The 21,282-nt window shown below is 33.9% G+C and overlaps 2 protein-coding genes across 2 annotated transcripts; both read right to left on the reverse strand.

Moving 5' to 3' along the window:
• Positions 1-856: 856 nt before the first annotated feature.
• Positions 857-19,297, reverse strand: LOC107190439 (CCR4-NOT transcription complex subunit 6-like). The gene is made up of 7 exons (XM_015579237.1): positions 19,234-19,297; positions 8,626-8,938; positions 7,644-7,795; positions 1,910-2,140; positions 1,418-1,595; positions 1,204-1,343; positions 857-1,086 (listed from the first exon to the last, which is right to left on the reverse strand). The coding sequence occupies exons 2-7, from the start codon at positions 8,922-8,924 to the stop codon at positions 1,010-1,012; spliced, it is 1,077 nt and encodes a 358-aa protein (XP_015434723.1). The 5' UTR covers positions 8,925-8,938; positions 19,234-19,297; the 3' UTR covers positions 857-1,009.
• LOC107190437 (protein YIPF5 homolog) lies at positions 2,797-3,830 on the reverse strand. The gene is made up of 2 exons (XM_015579236.1): positions 3,484-3,830; positions 2,797-3,413 (listed from the first exon to the last, which is right to left on the reverse strand). Exons 1-2 carry the CDS (start codon positions 3,704-3,706, stop codon positions 2,854-2,856), a joined length of 783 nt encoding a protein of 260 aa, XP_015434722.1. The 5' UTR covers positions 3,707-3,830; the 3' UTR covers positions 2,797-2,853.
• Positions 19,298-21,282: the final 1,985 nt, after the last annotated feature.

Raw genomic sequence — 21,282 nt, forward strand, 5'->3', positions numbered from 1 at the left:
TATCTTTGTTTATGTGTTTTTAAATCAAACTACATCTATTACGTTAATCTTTCTATAATGAAAACTCTTAATATAGTGCAGATTAATAAATGTTACAGGTAATTAAATGTCAATTAGAATTTTATAGAGACAAAAACAGAATTTCATATGCATTTAAAAAATAAGTACAAGAAAACCAGTAATTGTCCAGTGCAACTGAATTAACAAGTAGTAAATTAGTATGGTATATATTAATAACTGGAACAAAATCTAATAAGTGAATATTAACTGATTTTCACGATGCTATGATTGATGAACATCATTACATTATCATACTTACAAATACACTCACTACAATATCATCTATTTCTTTATATAACATTATCATTATCAATATACGTGGCCAATAAGAACAGATTTGTACTTGCATTGAAATTGTTAAGTCAACTCCAATCACTTCGCACAGCCCAGTATAGCGTGTATGTTTTCATTATTTTTTGTTTTTGTTTTGTTTAAAAATACAATTTCTTGTTGGATGGCAGCATTCTTATCAAAAAATTGGCTTGGAGAATGTTGTAATGACATTTAGGAAGAGATTAGGGGTTTCATCTAGTAGATACTAACTTGTTAATAAATATGTGAAATTGTTCCAATTGTTAATGTCAATATCACAGAGGCTTGATCGGAATATTTTTTTGTAGGAAAATAGGTATCTACATATTACGATGGTGATAAAGGTTACGATACTCTTAATATGGGAAAGTTAAGTCTTAAAAATGCAATACACTATACATGGGCTAAACGCATTACAACACGACTCCCTTCACCTGGTCATTAGAATTATTCATCAATATCTGATAATTTGTTGAATGTGCGGTAATATGGAGTATTTGTAATATTTGCCATTAGAATAGTCGTTGACTGCGAGTGATATTGCTAGAGCCAGAAGTAAGAGAAAAATGTGATGGAGATTTTTTTCTTATTATTGTTTATTTCCTTATTGTTACTTGGGCCTAGAACGCAGCGGCTGCTACCTTCGTGAGATCAATCCATTGCTTGTTCCTACTGTTGGTGTCATTTCTAGTTCTACCAACAGTGGAAAATGATCTGAAACAGAAGTACAAAATATGATTATAAATTAATAAGTCATACTGTTTTTTGTTTTAACAATTTTTTTGTAGTTTCACAGATAATATATAATCTTATAAAGATTAATGGATGTACCAGATGGAACATGAGGATGTGGACACCCGACCACTTTATGTTCTCTAAACCAATCCGCGCTCAAAGGACCCAAAAGTCCTAATGGTACCATACTTTGCTTTGAGTAGAAAATGTAATCTATTATGCCTTTGAAATCGAATCTGTAAAATTGAACATTACACAATATAAAATTATGTATACAAATATATTCTTGACTTATTAGTGTAGAACTTACGTGTAATTAGTATAGGGCATGATGTCTTCACTATAGGCAGATGCAAGTTTAAAAGAGTGGGTGAATTCATTAGGTTTATCGCAACCGGAGATCTTTTGTAAGCATGATTTATAAGCTAAGTCTTTAAAGTCACGGTGGTCAGCCGCTACTCGTCCCGATGTAAGAAACTCGATTACACCTATATTGTAATAAATATCAATATACATTTAGAATTTTCAAATGCAATGTTTATAAATTACATTGTTCTTACTCTTATACATTAAGGTACTGCATATGCAAGTAACATTGCTTAATATTTTCCTAGTTATCTATTTGTATTCTTAGATTATTTACATTGCATTCTTAATGAATATATAAAGAACAATTTTGAACACACAATAACACTTAAAAAGGGGCCTTTCTACATATGTCTGGCTAAAATTTATATTGTTAAAAGTATACAAAGCACCTTAAATCAAAGATTATATTAAGGATATTTTTATAAATTTTTACCAGAATCAGGTAAGGAATTGAAGTCACCACAAAGTAATAGTTGAACATTGGAAGAGTCAGGCTTGTGACCAAGTCTAAAAGACTGGCCAGCTTGGTCCAAAATGGAACGTAATTCATTACTGAGCATCATTGTTTGGATTAATTTAACATCACAAAATTCTGGATCCCAGTGGATGTGTGCTGTGCAAACTAAAATTGGTTGTTGAACTTGTGCTGGATCAGATGGCAGGCCTGAAAAAAAGAATTTATATTTTACAACAAAAAACCAATCTTATATTTTTGATAAGACTTTAATAAATAATAGTATGTAAATCCTATTACTTAAAATGTTTATATCTAAAAAATAGGGACGAATATATTTTAGTTTAGTTCAACAAATTCTTATATATAAACTTTTAGAGAAATCGTTTATGTTGTGTTAAAAAAAGTGTAAGAATAGACAAACTATAGTTTGACGACTTCCTCACCCTATGTACAATTTTTAGTTTTAAACTATTATAAACCCATTATACTTAAGGTAATAATATTACAATTTGTTGTACATCATTATGGCAATAGTTAATTATTAATGGTGCGCTTGATCACATCATTAATAATTACCATATGCAATGATAAAAGTTAATGCAGGCATGAAGGATTAATTAAAAAAGAAAACACAAACAAAGTCTGATAACACACTTTATTTAGAAATTATAGAAAACAGTTGAGTAAATTACTCATATGGTTATTTCAGACACAATACATGAAATATGTTGATAATATACAGAAAAATACTAACAGGATCGGTGGCTCAAAAGATGAGCATTTAGAATTTTTTTACAAAATAAATATAAAAAGACTTGTTACATAAATTAACAATTTTGAAGGACAATTTTGCCTTGTACAAGGAATGGTTAATAAAATGTAGTTTTCCTTTACACAAATGTACATAAATTTACTGAATGTTAGAATACTACTATCAATGTGAAAGCACCATAAAGAAGAATACAAGGGTAAGCGATAAGGGGACGTTGATTTTCTTCTCCACATATAGCAATAAGCAATCTAGATGCTGAAAGAGTTGCCCAAATGACTGCCAACAAGGCAAGAATTGATCCCACAGGGCCTCTCAACGTAATAAAAATACTGGAACTAGCAAGAACTACTACAGGTAATAGACAGTATCCCAAAACAGATGCTATAGAAGAAAATGTGATATTGTTTCTACGGCTCATTAACGATAGAAGAATATACATGAATATACAAGATGTCACTGCTAAACCATAAACATAACTGAAGTTAGCTGTTGAGTCTGCTAATGAAAGACATGCAGCAAATATTAAGCAGAACGCAACTGGACCAGCCAGATCAGAATCTTGAAGTAGATAGTTTGCATCATCGAGCTCTCCTCTTTTATGAAATGGATTTAATACAGCCAATGTTTTTTGCAATATTCGTTTGGGGTCGATACCCAGTTCTTCCAAGAGCGGTGGTTCATCCTCTTCATCTACATATCCATTCGAACCTACACTTTCATATTTATTGTTATAAAAAGGTAGGTATTTACGTGTATTCATTTTTATTTGATTGGTTACCTTTTGTAAAATCATCTTGATTGAACATATCACCACTGTACGCATTTTGAGTGTGGTTAAGAAAGGGTTTTTGATTGTACGAGGAATAATTCTCAGTTTGTTGGTCACTGTACGTTTGGAATTCGAGTTGTTGGTTAGATTGACCAAAATCAGAGGGTTCGAAATTATATTGTCCTTGGACTGGTTGGCCCCAGTAATTGTCTTGACCAGTATAGCCAGACATTTTTATAATTAATTAGCAATTTTCCTGTTTTTCTAATTTAGATATAATCACTGGTAAATACAGTTGTCATTAGTAATAACACCAATGAACAGCGTTGCCAGGATGCCAGAAGCAGGCAGAATTCCCTATCGTAGGAACAAGTGACATCATATAGAGCTATATCACTGATACGATTTGTGCACGTGCACACCACCTAATCTACCACTCATACGAACGAAAGCATGATGTAGCATTCTCACATACATTACTCCCTTCCCTTTACTACTCCCTATACGCATTGAATTTTAATTTAGCGTTTTCAAAACTAAGTATGTTCCGCGGAACACCAATGTTCTACGGAAATTGAATGTGTTCCGTGAAAAATTATTTTTATCTGTTTTGTTTTAAATGGGTAATTAACATTTGAGAATAAATGTTTGCTGTTTTTGTTAACACTTAGTTTTACTCATTTATTTTATTTATTATTTATATCTACCTATTTTACAAAGTATTCAAATTTTTTGGAAAAGCTTTGGAAACGCTGGCTACTCAATACGTATGCACGTCAATGTACTCTTACGAGCAAACTCGGCTTCCGCTAGAGGAAAAAGCGACGTAGAAGAAAAGTCTTCTACCACTTGGTAAATTTATTTCAAGTACTGAAACAAATGTTAAATCGAATGTTAATTTGCCATAAATTTCAATAATTCTGAATACCAAGTGATAGAAGCATGGCAGGAGGCCCTTTCATGGTGTCGACAATGTATTGTAGCGTCATCTAGCATCGAAGACGATGTACTAATTGGTTAGTAGCTTGGGTATTTTATCGTAGTGTCGCTGTGGACAATTTCACCAGTTATTACCACAAACAAGATACAGGGCAGATCTATATTATGTTAATTATTAATCAATTTCTTTCAATGTGTATAAATAATATGTCATGTGAGAAATACGAAGAAGTTTGTAGAACAGTGTAAATTCTTGGATCGATAGTTGATTGTATCAACCTTGAAAGTGATTATTATACTGTTTAAAATAAAACTATAATGCATTTTGGCTTACAGTTTCATAAAGATAAATCTGAATATATTTCGTATTCTGTTAGATATATTTGGTATTCTATTAGATATACATATAAGAAGTTTTCCATGGACAGTCGCTGTCCATTAATTTGAAAGACAATTTTATGCAGAGGATGGTTAAATCGATCTTTAACTTATTCTATTATGGAACATATGGTTTTTGAAAGTTTTTTTTTATCATAAAGTTTCTATGGAAGAATGAGAATTCTTTAATCTATTTTCAATATAGTTTGTTTTTGGATGTGATTTTTTTAACACGATCTCATAAATTCGAAACATTTCGAAGTTAACAGAATTTTAATGATTTCAATAAAGTGCAACTTTAAAGAATAACAGTTTTTATTAATCTCTGACTTTTGCGAGATATCTTTGTAAATAAATTAAAAATTTTATTTGTAACAGAACGAAAGTATATTTAAAAACATGTATCCTACTGTTTAACAATATACGGAAAATATTGTATTAACAACAAAAAATTATGATTTTTCCTCCTTGTTTCATATCCATCCTTAAATCTATTGTTCCAACGATATACTAACGTAAAATTTAGAGAAAAAATATTTCCAATACGATTGTAAATAACAGATGCTATGTATTAGACTCAAATAAAATAATATTTTAAATAGGAAGCAAAATTTGCGCAAATACAATATTTTTATTAATAACCTGAGGTTAGAAATGGTATTAGAACATAGAAAACTAGGAAATGACATAACAAAACATAAGAAAAACACTTATGGTATTGAGTGTACATCATTATTTTCAGCAAAATTAGTCGAACGTTATGAATAAACTGAATATAGGAAAAAATACGCAGAATAAAATACGTAAAATATTTCAAAAGAACATTAAATATTCAAAAGCACTATTTTCATTGTAGTTCAAATAAATATCATTTTTAAATACTATTTATCTTAAAAACTTCATGCAACGAAGAAACTATTTCATTTTCATACTTACACGCGGGATTTAAAATAAAATAGAGTATCTACAATTGGGTCATTATTTGTATATTGGCACATTAATTGGGTCATCCCATAAGGTTTTTGCGATTTGGTCAGATTACATATGCAATATTTTGCCGTTATTGCATATTCGTGGGAAACTGTTTTATTCAGAGAATGATGCTTGAAGGGAGCTGGATTGATTTTTTAGCACCCAGTCGACGAATTTTTATAGCCTGGGTATTAAATATTTTTAATTAAGATGGGACGATGTTGTAAAAAATAATGGCAAATACATTTTAGATTAAAATTAAAGTATAATAATTGTTTGTTCATTTAAAGCATATCTTCAAAATTTGGCATTATTTATGGGATAGCTCAATATATTTTACCCAGCTGTGCGTACCGTTAAATGTTGAAGTAACGAGAGAAAAAGGAAAAGGAAAGATTTAGAGTGGCAAACCCACGTTGTAATGCACTCATGTGGTTGCATCCTGAGATGCAAGTTAATATGCTCTGGAAAAAAATGAGGGGACCAAGTGACACATGGAGGGACGTCTGGTAGATTGGTACGCGCGATAGGATTGGCAGTCCAGCATGAATTATATGACTGCTCTTGTATATCTGGTCTACGAACTCACGCCACTCCATCTCTCCTTCAGACGTTTCGAATACGTGCTCTTCGCCAAGCATCACTTGCAATTAATTAAGTGGTCCCCTCGATTCTCAACGAGCCGGCCACGTTCATTTCCCTGACTAGTTTTGTAATTTAGACGCTCCTGTATCATTTCTTCTTTAATATGCTTACTCGAGCAACGACAATCTTCTTGTTAGAATGTTCCGAACGCACAATCACGGTGGCCAATCGTTATTGAAACGCGAGATACATACATCTTTGCAAATTTTTTTTTCTCTGCTTGCTGGGAAATTAATGACTGGAGATGTTACAGGGAAGACTAAAAATATTATTGGCGCGTTGGTACTGTAACAAATGTATTAGATCTCCATAGTTGGAGAAGAAAGATATGAGTCACTTTATTAAATTGATGGCAAATCAATGGTCGCTTAAATGTATGAAAGTCATTATTGTTCTTTTACAATTATAAAGTACATACGTAGAGCTTTTAAAATTCTCAAAACAAGAATTTCAACGATTTTTACATTTTATACATATATGACCTATTAGATTAACGCAAAAATCTAGATACGATTTTGTTAGCATTAAAAAAAAACAAATTGTTATAGAAAGTAGATTATTTAGTTTCCTTCTATTATGTATTATTATTTTTTATTTTTATCCCATGTTGCTGTACATTATAAATTGATCTAGACTTCTGCAAAGTCCCAATAAGATATAAAAGTAATTGTAAGACCAAGAAAGAATGTACAGGGTGGGTCAGGAGGGGTGGTACAAGCGGACAGGTTATTCTAGATGCAAAAATTAGCCGAAAATGTAGAATAAAATTATTTGTTCGATACTTCGTTTCCGAGATAATCAATTTTGAAAATTCATTTAACGCGTACATACGTCATTCGTGCTAACTGTAAGTAGAAACGGAATGTAATGAACAGACGTACATACTAGTCAAGAAGATTTTCGAATTCAATTATTTCGGAAAGGAAATATCATACCAAACAATTTTATTTTACATTTTCGATTTATTTTTGCGTATATAATAATCTCCTTTTCGGTTGTACCAACCGTCCTGGTCCACCTTGTACATCTATCTGATTTTTGTTTTCTTCAATTTATCCTATAAAAATGTGAATTTGCACGCGCATTCCCAGTTTAATGATAAAGAATAGAATTGTTAAAATTAAAATGAATTCTAACAATTTGGTTCACACATGCAAACTACAGTGTTAATATAAAATTACAGCACAACTACTTAAATTAGTTCTACTATAATCTTAACAGATCACGTTACTTACCGTTGTCCCAAGCAGCTTCTTTTGTCCTAAGCAGAGCAGCAAGTCCAATGTTGTCCTTGGGCATCACTCTATTCAGCATATTGTCAGAGCCCTCCGCGTTGGCCATTGCTAATTGATTGAATTCGACTAAATGCTCCTTTATCAAGGTAAATCTATCGAAAAAAAGGAAGAAAAAACCATTGATTCAAAGTGACTCACAGTCAGTTTTTGTTTTGAAAAAGTCGTTTTTAAATAAAATTTGCAATTGGGTCTGTCATTGTGAAAGAAACGTCGCGATTAGGGCAGTTAGAGTATTTTTGTGTGGCAATTCACAGAGTGCCGTATTACGTGCGCTACATAGAAGGCTTTCATTTTGATATGACCGGCAGCTAATGTTGGGAAATATATTCTTCATCGAATATCTATGTATTACTCCCCATCGTCCCTCTTACGTTCCCGAATCCGTAAACAAGATTAAATCAAAGTCACTAGTAGATGTTTAAATGATGCTGGACAAGGATTCGCGGGAATACTCTCGTGGAAATACTAATCAGGAGGACAAACTTCTTATTTCGGAGTAAAAAATTTCTTAAATGCTGACTGACAATGCTGTGACTAACTGCAACACGCGTTGCTTTTAAGATGATGACAACTTCCACAATTATAAGTAGTCTTACCAATTATTATATCTGTAACAGTATATGTATACATGTTGCTCCGCAACTGTCGATACAAATGGGAAGATAGTGGTTCCACGTGAAAATGTCGATAATTTACGATAAGAGTTTTTCATATCTCAATTACTGCGAAAATGAAGCGAGTTATGAAAAAATATTATTCTATATTTTCAACTTACTTTTTATCTTTCCGTTTGTACCATAAGCTACAGAACACCCTATGTGATAGTACTTACAGTATCACATTTAGACAGGTATTGTCGCGAAATTACATTAATTTGTTATTGTTAATGCAAAGAAACTTTATTTGAATATTGCACACATACTTGGCTGTTCGATAGAAGATGGCGCAACCATCGACGTATTTCCGGTCATTCTCCGCCATTGTTTTTGCTCGCGACTTCGGGGAAAAGATTCCATCGTAACCCTCGTGCTTGAGCTCAGGCAGGAAGAAATTGTAGAACTGATCTGTCTCCACCTCCTGCAGGCTAATGATATCCGCGGCGTAATGTCGAATCTCGTCCAGAATCCCTTTTTTCCGGTACTCCCAGTCCAGGGCCCAGCTGGGGCAGTAACCGTACATTTGCCGGGTTGCGTATTTGTCGCACAACACGTTGTAACACATTACTGTAAATATACCTGTAGAAACAAATATTACTTGGTAAACAAGAAGTGTAACAACGACATTTATTACAGTTTGGAAGAGTGTATGGTAATACTATGTAAACTGTGTCGTTATTTATCCTGATACGTTTTTTTTTTTACGTGGGTATATCAAAAAGTTCGCTGAAAATTTTAATAAAAGACACATGAATCAGAGGCATGGGCGTAGCTGAGGGAGGCAAGGAGGGGGCGGGGGACTTGCCCCTCCTGGACGGAAAAAACTGGCTTTTGCCCCACCCTATAAAAAAAAATTAGATTTTGACTTCCCTCCCCCCCCCACCCTTCACAGAGTTACAAAATTTTTGCGTAATATTAAATGTTGCAGTATAATTTGAAACACGACCAACAGCCTTTATTAACAAAACGCATACAATTTCAACGATTTATGACTCTAAAAACAAAATAAAGGGTGTCTGGCTACGTACAACCTTTTTCACTGTGGCAATCGATGGTGTTAATACTTTCGCAAGTCGAATTCGAGTTCAGTGGTATTTTTCGCACACTAATTCGGGTGCCCCTATTTTTCGAGAAACAGGCGTCGATGCACAGTGCAGCCCCTACTTACTTCAGTACCTGTATACTTTATTGGATTGCGGCAGATACCGCAGCTCAATTATTTACACTCTCTACAGGCAAGTTGCTCCCGGCTCCTAGCAACCGTTCGCAGTAATAGGACCACTGATTTACAGCTTTAACTCGGCCGTCTATCGCGAACCAGCGTTGAAATTAGTTCGAGCGCATTGGTAAAAGCAATATACGGAAATCCTCGCCAAGAGAATCACGATAGCTCTTGACTAAACCATCTCGTTTAATCCCGATACTGTCGCCATCGATTGTCCCGCGCGTAGACCATCGGCTAAAATTTTTGCACAATGACCTGAATTTGTCGAAACGTTACTGCTAAACGGGGATTGAATCGTTCACAATCTGTCGCCGCTGGTATCGAATTTCCACTGCGGTTCGTAAGTATTTCGACAGTTGGTGGAAACTGATGAAGAACCTTTTATCATTATTGCGACTGTGAATGTCTGTAAATATATAGGGTGATTCACTTAACTTGACTTGGTATTTGCTTCGAAACTATTCAATGTATACACAGACATGGGCGTAGCCAGGTTATCAGTCAGGGGGGAGGGGGGGGGGGCAAAATATTAACACGTCGACTGCCACAGTGAAAAAGGCTGTATGTAGCCAGACACACTATATTTTGTTTTTAAAGTCATAAACCGGTGAAAATGTATGCGTTTTGTTAATAGAGACTGTTTTTTTTATTAGGATTTGATTTAAAAAATGTGTTTATTAAATAAATATAGAAAGAGGATTTTAAAATATTTTACTTTTTACGTTTGGATGTATATATTGGGCAAACAAAGTTAATTTCGGTTGCTCCGAAAATTTCGTATTGGAAAAAAGTCGAAATTGGGAACACTAAACGTTGGCGGTATTGAGAACACGCATACTGATAAAACGTTATTTCGATCAGGAAAAATGTTTGAATCGATTACATTCCTTAAGTACATAATTAGTTAGATACTTTTACTAGATATTCATGCACTGACAGATTTTTAGACTTACTTTCTCCGAATGTTATGTAACATTGTCACAGTCCAATAAAGTTTTACATTATTAAGATTTACTAAAATACGTCTCCTTCTTTAATTATTAAAAGTGCTTGCTTTGCGAGATATAACGAGTGGCGGTATTAGGTACCTTTACCCTAAGTGTCCGAGTATTACGTTTGTTATATTAATTGTTTTATATTGATATTGATATTTATTTATATATTGATAATTGTACAGTAAGAATAGGAAAATAAAGAAAACTGTATTTTTTACATTATCAATTACATTGACACACATATGATCCCACATTATACACTACCATTAGGTAGTAGTAACAAATATAAAGAAAGAAAAGTTAACTGCAGCACTGTGTAACTCATAAAAATTGAAAATACGTAGAATGGTAACATTTAATCAAGACAAAAGTATCCATAGACTATCATTAATTTATTAATATTGCAATTAATATTCTGTAGGATTACACTCTTTTCATGAATAACAGCTTGCGATCTGTTTAAAATCTGGTGACATTTTACGCCATTTTTGTTTTAAAATCTCTTTTCAAAATGTTCTTTCGATTTAATATCGTGTTTTAATATGCGTTTTCGTTGATACGAATGTCAACAAAATGTGAAGTTGGCCACACTGCTGTCAATTAGTCAGTCGGGCCACCGATCGTTTTTGAACGCTCGCGATTGTCCACTCTATCACGTGTGCTCTCGTGTGTATCGCGCTAAAGCGAGAGTGTTGCATCATGCGACAATCAAAGTTGAACGTTCATTTAAGTTAACTATTATCATAATGTTGATTATATTGTTCCTTTATTTGGAATTCTAATATTGTTAACTTATAAATAATACAGAATAAAAAGATTAAAACATTATTTCTTTTTATTTATTTAAGAAAAAATTTAAGCATCCGTCACTAGGGGAACTCCCCCTATTTGATAAATGTCTTAATACTTTTCAGCGGGAGTGTAAACATTTTGCTAGTTAGGAGCAGTGGTTTGTACAGAAAGAAAAAAAGAAAAACTATCATCTACTGCAGAAATCCGACATTACTTTTTGTAGAACCACCCTATAAATGCAGAATACTAAATTAAATCGGGCAACGGATAAAACTGGCAGGTGGCTTACGTAATTAAGTAACCTGTCCAGATTTTCTGAAACTGGTTCGGGCTCGTGTGGCAGGTCGGGGACTCAGAAACGCTGCCCCCGTATCCGTGAATGGGAGTTACCGGTTTTCACGGTTCCTGTGGCTGCCATTGACAACCGCTTTCTACGCGAATCGCGCTACAAAAACACCCACGCGTTGAATACGGGACGAAAGAAACGATCTTCCGCGATTCAAGGATTAAAATCTGCGCCTGACAGGAACCGGATAAGCTTGTTCAACCGTCGTCGACGGCTGATGCAGAATCGGATTTCTGGACCTACGGCGAGTCAACAATTTTAATCCATAGATGTTGATTTTCATTCGTATAAATGTAACCAAATAGTCTACCAATTTATAAAAGAGACATTTTACATTAACGACCCAATACGAATGCAGAAAATCCGTAATGTAGATACAGTACAACTACGCTCATAAGTTTGATCACACGTAGCAGAAAATTAAAAGGTGTCATTTATCAATGGCACGTAACCGAACTTTTAGATGTTCGTAAAAATATTCTGTATTGTAACTGCATTTCATAATTATAAAATCATTATATAGTTTTCGATCTTGCATATTGTGTTTACGATTAATTAAAATTGCAAAAAGAAACTAAATAAGTACATATTTAGATACCTGGAGAATCTGACCAAGAGTTTTCAGTCGTGTTTAATCTTTCAATCTTGTACTTTGTGCTCAAAATTAATTAAAACTACAGAACGAAACTAAATGAGTGTTTAGATACTTGAAGAATCTGGCCAAGAGTCCTTTACAATTTGTACACCTTTTATCTTGTATTTTCTGCTTAAGATTAATTAAAGCTGCAGAAAGAAACTAACTAAGTATTTAGACACCTAAAGAATCTGGCCAAGAGTCTTCAACCGCTTTAATCTTTTAATCTTTTATAATGCTCGGTGCATGAGATTATTTAAACTATAGAAAGAAACTAAATGAGTATTTTGATACTTGCAGAATCTGGCCTAGAGTCTCTTATCGTTATTGCAATATGAATATCATTGAATATAATTAATACCAATAATTGGCATTATAGCAAAAGGAAAATGTAGTATTTTTTAATTATAAAAGCAACAGTGCAGTATGCAGTTATTAAATTGAAACAAATGATAAACTGATACAAGAAAACTGATATATGAAAACACTGAATAGACGAAGTAGATGTGTGACGACGTCAGAAATCGTAGTAGAAGTTAATAAAAACAGGGTAAACATTATCATAATGATACCGATAAAAATAATTAAAAAGCGGCCTTCTAGGATATCTACTAGTTAAATGAATCACTCCTACAACTGCAACGTAATGCAGCTTAATTCTCCCACAATGACAATAACACCAATTGGTGTTAATCATACAAGGATGATTCAAAACAGTTTACTAATCTTCGAAAACTTCAAAATATTCGAAGAGTTTCAAATAAATTTTCCTATATTACTGTACGCGAACTACCCTTAAAAAAGACAAACTAACCATATCTGTGAACCCTCCCAAAAATACTTCACACGTAACAGTTTCTTCATATTCCTCTTTTCCAAAGTAATCAGTTGTACTTTACGCGCCTCAGATGGTGTAGATCAGTGATGAGCAATCCACGGTCTGCAAATTATTTACTTGCGGCCCGTCGAAGTCGTCTGTACGACACACTTTAATCAGTTACCAGTTACAGTGAAAAAAAAAATGAAATAAAAGGTAAACTAAATTAACAAGTTTTAAATAAATACATTAGCTTTATAATAATTAAATCTAATATAATTGGGTTCATAATAATTAAATCTAACATAATTGGGTTTATAATCCTATTAAATTAGGGTTGTCGCCAAATATCCTAATAAATCCAGATTATTGCCGAATTTCTTAATAAATTAGAATATTGGATTTTCAATTTTGGTCGGCCGTAAAAAAAATGGATTGCTCGTTGGTACAATTAGTAGCGTAGACAATAAAAGTCTGTTAGACGGTCGTTATGTTTCGTGACTTGGTATCGACAGCATTTTCGCCGTCACCTAATATATTATTTTTCAACCGTTGCCGCACCGTTACAATACCGCTGGCTGCCCTTTTTCCTATCCTCCGACCCGACCCAGGGAACGCGTGGAATTATTTGAAATCCGTTGCTCGTGATGGGTTGATACGTGCAGTAACGCGGAATGGGACTAACGACCATGCCAGCAGGACCGTGCAAATTACTTCTTGCGGCACTCGTGACGCCCCTGACAATCATAATCATTATGGACCGTGCATGGTCAGACGTGCCGGGCAGCTTCTTTGGTAGACGGTAATTATGCGTCATTATCGTTCCCGACGTTTGCCCCCGCGATACAATTAGACTCATATTAGAATGACTATTCAAGCCGTAACCATTACTATTGTCACTTTCATCGTTACTGACTGGCGCGATTGTCGGATTTTCATTAATGACACGACTTGGCTTTACTTTCGTTCGTCGAGCCGATCGTTAAGGCCGCAACACCAATGCACGCTTGTTAACGCATTCTCGTTGTTGGTAGAAAGGTGTAATCACAAGTGTATCCCTAATTTATTGTTGGTCTCGTTAGTCGTTATTAGTTCGGAGAAAGTAGTGTTTGCTGTTCGTGATGAGCTTTTTTGTGAACTGATGAACGTACTACCTCAAGTTCACTTAAGGCAGAGTAAAGTAGCCGTATATGAGAACCATTTTTTTAAGCACGCATAATTGTCGATTAAAAATACGTTTATTGAAATATGATACACGTTTTAAATATAAGATCTGTACACTTTTACGACATATTAGAAATTATAACAAAACAGATAGAGTTCTATTATAATAAAATAAAAGTGAAAAGTATGCAAAAAGATGTATTCAAAAACTGGTCGTCTAATATGACACCCTGGTTTCATATTGTCAAAACTTATTTTTTCTGTCTTTTTTCACACATTGGCTATAAAAATTAATTGCTGTAACATTTGATACACTGAACCCATTGGTCATCATGTACATCTGAAGAATAAAGTCCTGTACAAAACAAGGATTCTGCATCATAACTTCCTTCGTCGTCAATCTGATTGTTCAGAACAATGTCTTCTTCACATTCATCAGGTTTGATCAGATGAACTATCACTTTTTACGCGTTTCCTTGTAGTGCATTTTTTAAGGTGTTTGCAACGTTCAAGACTTCTTCGCAACGGAGATAGGCTGGGGTCTCATATTAGGAAAGGTCTCATATTATGCTACTTTACCTTAGAGTAAAAGACCGAACTATTGATACTTTCAGAAATGACACGGACATTATTGCATAATTGTTGTATTAACTGACCAAAAAACATAAGTCTTTATTTGTATTTATTATTATTTAATATGTTTAATTAAAAGAAAAATTTGTTGTAATTTTCCGAACCTCTACTTTTGTTTATAAATTCATTAGTTTCAAAAATATGTTCATGCGTGCAAAAAACTGTTGTTATATTTTCCATCAGTCAAAGACGATCATGAAAAATCACGAATTACTGTGAAAAATCACCGCGATTGGGAACGACTGTGACCGAATCACTCGTGACTTACAAGTAGCAGTTTACGTCATCTTTAGTGACCGGCCATTTATTTTGTACCAATCTAATACCATTAATAACGGACCACCTTGTAGATTATCATAAATAATAACAGGAGTGACATCTATCGTTATTTGTTCAATTATACTGCTAACTGTACACGGATCAAGAGGAAGAAAACGCGGAAGGAGAAGGAACATAAAATAAAATACTGAATAGCGTAATCCATAATGAAATGATTGATTCTCTCCGTCGTAGCATAGAAAGATCTGACAATAGCCCCTTTTTTCATTCTGTTGGTGGTAGACTGGTCTGTGCCTTTTCTTATTCCGTTCACAGTTGTACCGTTTTCTACCTCTTTCTTCATGTTGCGCAATAAATCTGTTCAGATGGCGTTGTATAACCATCTCCAGAGAGCGAAACTCGCTTGGTCCGGTGGCTCGGCGTTGACCAATGGTCAAGGTGTTCGTTGTTGAGGCAGGCTACGTCACCTTGTCTCGCGGGACATTTATTAACGCTGCCGTTTTATCCTCTGTAATATGGTTCCCCTCTGGGCGCTTCCTATCCGCCACCGGCTAATATTTGTTTAATTTCATCCGTGGATTACGTGGCTTTTATTAGAACACGCAATTAGGCGTCGTTCTGTCACTTTATTCATAGAAACTACCTGAAGGCCCGTTAATATTTACCAATCTCCGGTCGAGATGGCATTAACTCCTTGCCCTACGATTTTCTTCACGTCTGCAGACTTCAGGATTACATTGTTGTCAATAGTTCCCCAGAAACGAAAGGAATTCTGTACTTAACGCAACTGTATTTTTACTGTAAAAATTAAATATTAATACCAGTAACGTCTCATTTCACTTCGACTCAAGGAAAACCGAATAATATCCTTCTTTGTTGAATCGATTTTGAAATCGTCAACACGAGTCTGACTCGATGTTATAGGGCAAGGGGTTGATAAACTTTCTTTCTTGGATTATTTGTCTGCAGCTTCTATCGAACGATTGTACGATGATCGAAACGGTTATCTTTACAATATTTTTCGTTTGAATTTTTTTGGATCCTATCGCCCATTTGCTGCAACAATAACATAATTGAAAATTTTCAGTTTGTGAGTTATTATAGCACAGAAAAGCAGTTGTTGGTATTTTTCATCGGTCGAATCCTGTAAGTGAACTTTCAAGACTTACCACATCGGAACAGTGACTTTAACAAATAACAATTTTGCAAAGAGGCTGATTATTTAAATACCGTTACAAAAGTTTTGCGTAAAATTAATATTGCAGTATAATTTAAAACGAGACCAACAGTCTTTATTAATTAAACGCATATATTTTGGACGATTTATGACTTAACCCTTATCCTCGTGTCAATTTGACACATTTCTTCCTTAAGAAATGATGTCATTCTGTCACGTGTAGGTAAATTTAGCTGAAACTTCGTGACTTTATTTATTAGAAATTGCAAATTTAACTGTTTATCTCTTCGTTATATTAATTTTTCACCACTGTGTCAATTTAACACTGAGGCATAAATTAAGTTCGGGAAATGAGGGACAAATGAAGGTTAGAAAACGAAATAAAGTGTGGCAGTCAGCATGTCCATATGATGATCGTACAAAATTACAGCGATCAAAACATTGAAACTAGTTTTCTTTAAAATCTTGATTTTTGAGTTATGTCGTTATTGTAGCAAATGAGCGATGTGTATGTAATGTAAGCGGTCGAGTACGGCAGCCATATTTGTTTCGATTATGTGAATTTATAGGAGAATCGTTAACGGGTTTATAATCAACTGATTAAAGTAGTCACTCGACAATTGAAAGATCAGGATTTTACTGTTGGCCCGGTAACTCGATTGGTCGATTTAGTTTTTTTCGACAACAGAGTTTGGGAATCGGTACAAAATACAGAAGACTATTTTAACTTTGTTGGGGAGTCCGCTGCATTGCGGACTTCATCACTAGATGTCAGAAGAGTATGAAAACAATTTGAAATACAATATTTTTCCTTTAATGTTCTTGTTTATGATATTCTTTAGTAACTGTTGAAGCATTAAGACCCGTCTAAATCCGTCACCGTATAAATTATAAAGAGTTCTAACATTTTACTTGTTGTTCGTAGTTTTCGATTTTTCTATATTTTTATGGGTGAAATTTTATTCATAAGATAGATTATTATCTGCATTAGCCATAGATTATTATTGATTATTTCAATACGTGTTATTTAATATTGGAATATTTAATATGTTGGCTGCTATAGCAGTCACTCGTGATCAACGACATTATACATATTATGTGAAGAAACTTTTAGCTTTTGTCAGTAACATTTACAAACTTGTAAATATAATTAATAGTAGAGTCATGATTTAAAGAATAAGTGTGTAAGTTAACATATAAATATTTGTATTGTTAACATAAGAACTATTCGATCGGTCGATATAGATTACAAACTTTTAACAATTTATAAATGTGTAATTAACTAATTCCTTCACTTTTATATCGTAATAAAAGTTCTAAAAGATCTGAGAAAACTTATTGTTATAATATTTTAATCTCCGTTATAAGACAGTACAGATAAGTCATTTTGATTTGTTTGGTAGTTCTAGTGTTAATAACAAACATTTAATTAGACAAATGCAGTTCATCACGACATGGTTCTAATGTTAAAAATTTCGATAGTTACTGTGTTAATAGGAACGTACAGTGTATCAAATTATTCTTAATATAGAAATCTTTGTAAAATGTTTTATAATTACGAATAAAATTGATAAACTTGTATGTTCCTCATAATTACAAAACGCATGTGTAGTAGTTCATTATTATGCGCGGAAAGTATAAGAATTAATTACATGTTTTAATTAAAATACGTGCGTAAGAAAGTCAGTATTAAATAATTAGTTACGATAGTTCCATACACAAGTATCAGTTTCAGTTTCTGCGTATTCCACGCGGAGCCGAGTAATTGCAAAACATATGTTGTATCCGTTCTTGGTCTCTTTGATCCTTTGAATATCACGAACGCTCGTGCGTATTCGATGTTATGAAGCACACAATATTTACATTAAATTCTGTTTGATAAAAAATGATGTTTTCATAGATGTGGCATTTCTTGCATATCCAGTATGCAGTCTGTCAGCATTAGATCGTGGATATTTATGCAAAATCAAATTATTGAAACGGAATTTATGAAAATTAACATTAAACAGAAGTTTACGTTCTTTATGAAACGTTTTATTAGATTAAAAGAAAACGAAAAACGTTATCAGATTTTACTAATGTTCCTTAATTGATGAAATTCTGTATATTCACGCATATTACAAAATAGTATTTAGTAATAATGCACACAGCACATGTTATCTGAGGTTTTGCATATTTTACTGTTCAGACTTTCAACGAGTTTTATGTTAGATCGAGAATGATCATTAGTGGATTATATTTTGTAATTTGATCATCGCTTAAATAAATTTTACCATGGCCATCCATGTTTTTTTTTAGTGAAAACCAAACTTACTAAATAATTGTAGTATCCACTTCACTCCACCAAAGAGGATAGGATCTTATTCTTTTTGCACCCCGCCACTAGTTCACCAAATAACGACACATTTTACGTTTGACACGTTTCCTTTAACATAAGCTCAAGATACCCTGCTAAAGAAGCTAGTTCATGTCCCCATCATTACAAATTACGCATTGTTCGGCAATTTATAATTCCGTTTAATCTTGAATTTCGATTTAACAGCTATGTTATAGGGCGCAGAGGTAATAAATTATTTCCGACCGTCGAACGCATTTTCGGGTTGCTCAATATGTTTCCAGTAACAGTAACTGAATACATTACAATACAATATTGAACCTATCTATTGAGTCAATAAATAGTCTTCCCAATCGAAGACCTATTTCACTAACTTTGTTCGCACAGTCTATAACTCACGTCGATGGCTACATTAAATAAGATTTGAATATCAAAGAGATTTGGATTTCTAGAGAGAATCGTATTTATTTTACTTACATGTTGGCCTCGTCCTGTTCGGTCTCGTCAACGGTATCCATGGTCTCTGGGGTGGATGATTTGCAGTAACTGCAAGCAAAAACATAAAACAATCATCAGTAGAGTATTGATATTTAACCTTTGGGTCATGGTCGTACTGGAGAATGGCCAGTTGTAGAATAAATATGAATACGACAATGTCATTTTGTTATTTTCGCTGTACAATGCCAATCGTTTCATCGGATCTTCGATGGACAAAGTAGAGTCTGACTGATCGAGACTGTGATCTTAAGATCCATAAGCATGAAGTCGCGTGACTCATCGGAGAAATCTACGGATTATGTCTCACCTATATCATAAAGCATTTTCTTTATAAGATCACGCAGTTAGGTTGTCAAAGCGAGATTTTATAGAGCAGTAAATAATTTACAGTCCTTACATTTGAAAACCAATCACCTATACTGAGAAGTTTTATTGGTTTCAAACTTTATCGACCGAACCTACAACTTCCGAGAGGAAAGTTTGTTACGTAACGAGAAGAATAACTATTTTGTATACAATTTCATTCTTTCATTATTTCTCAACACTTTACAAGTCTTCAGTACGAGGTATGAGTTCACAATGTCTGAACTATTTACCTCTGAGGGATCAGAGTGAAAATAACTTTGAGCGATCAGAGTGATTTCAATAAATTATTTGACTAATAACAACACTTAAACTAAGTACAGCATCATCTATGACCGTTCAAACAAAAATTGTACTATGTATTCTGCCTATAAACGTTTCATTTCATGTACTAAATATGTAAAGAGTCACAATAAATATAATTGACTTATACGTGGCAAATTTATTGTTCTATCCTTCATTTTATATTCTACAATAACATTTATTCAAAACGCATGTGAAACACATCTAACGGAGAAAGATAATTTGATAGTTAATGAATATAATATGTATATTAAAGAATGTTTATTACATGGTACTTAACCTTTAACTACAGACGACCCTTCTCATAAATGAATAATCCGACAACGATTACTTTGCAACACTTTTAATAACCAACTGAATGTTATTTTTCATTTCCGTTTTGAAAATATAGTGTCACTTATTGTCAATTGAAGGTACTCAAACGCTACGGCTTATAAAATTCTCCGCCAGGCTGTACTAGTGACAGAAAAATTCAAATTCGTTTCTGATTGTGAGACGAGTAGTCTGTAATTAAGGGTTAAATACATGGGCGTAGCCAAGGGATGGAAAAAAGTGGCTTTAGCCCCAACTTACAAGACAAAAATTGGATTTCCCCCCTCCCTTCCCAGAGTTATAAATTTTTTGCGTAATATTTAATATTGCAGTATAATTTGAAACACGACCAACAGCCTCTATTCACAAAACATATACATTTTCACCGATTTGTGACTTTAAAAACAAAATAAAGAGTGTCTGGCTACGTACAGCCTTTTTCACTGTAAATATTTTGCCCCCCCTCCCGACTGATAACCTGGCTACGCCCATGATACTATGTATAATGGTACTAATGATTTAATTACAAGGTAGTATAGTCACGAAATACGAAAGTACTTGTGCAAATAATTAATTAAATTAGTACATTTACGAAGACACTTCGAAACTAGTTCTCCGATCTTGAATTTTCAAATATCGCGAATGTCATCTTAACTATCCAAATAACAAAACTATATAACCTGCCTAGGAACATCCCCTAAAATCAAATACTGATTTACCTGGAAATTCGAACGAAACGTTTTGAAAGTTTTCCTGAGCTCGAACGAAGGCAGTTGGAGGTCGCGACGGTGGAACGCGGTGTGAATTTAGCAAACGAAACGCGTCGAATGACAGCGCGAACAAATTACAAGTTCCGAGTTGCACGTGCACGAAGGTAGGTTGGTTAAAACCGGGTCCCAACTAGAAGATTACCAGCGAACTCTGTCAACTGGCGGGATCCCGGGTGTAAGGAGGCGATGGCGGGAGCACTCTTGGCAGTCTTCAACTCGTTCCGTAGCTCGCGACGACGTCGAGGGCTTTGAATTGTTAATTCTGATTACCTTTGCGTCC

Source organism: Dufourea novaeangliae, unplaced genomic scaffold (assembly GCF_001272555.1).
Source record: "Dufourea novaeangliae isolate 0120121106 unplaced genomic scaffold, ASM127255v1 scaffold199, whole genome shotgun sequence".
NCBI classification, from domain to species: domain Eukaryota; kingdom Metazoa; phylum Arthropoda; class Insecta; order Hymenoptera; family Halictidae; genus Dufourea; species Dufourea novaeangliae.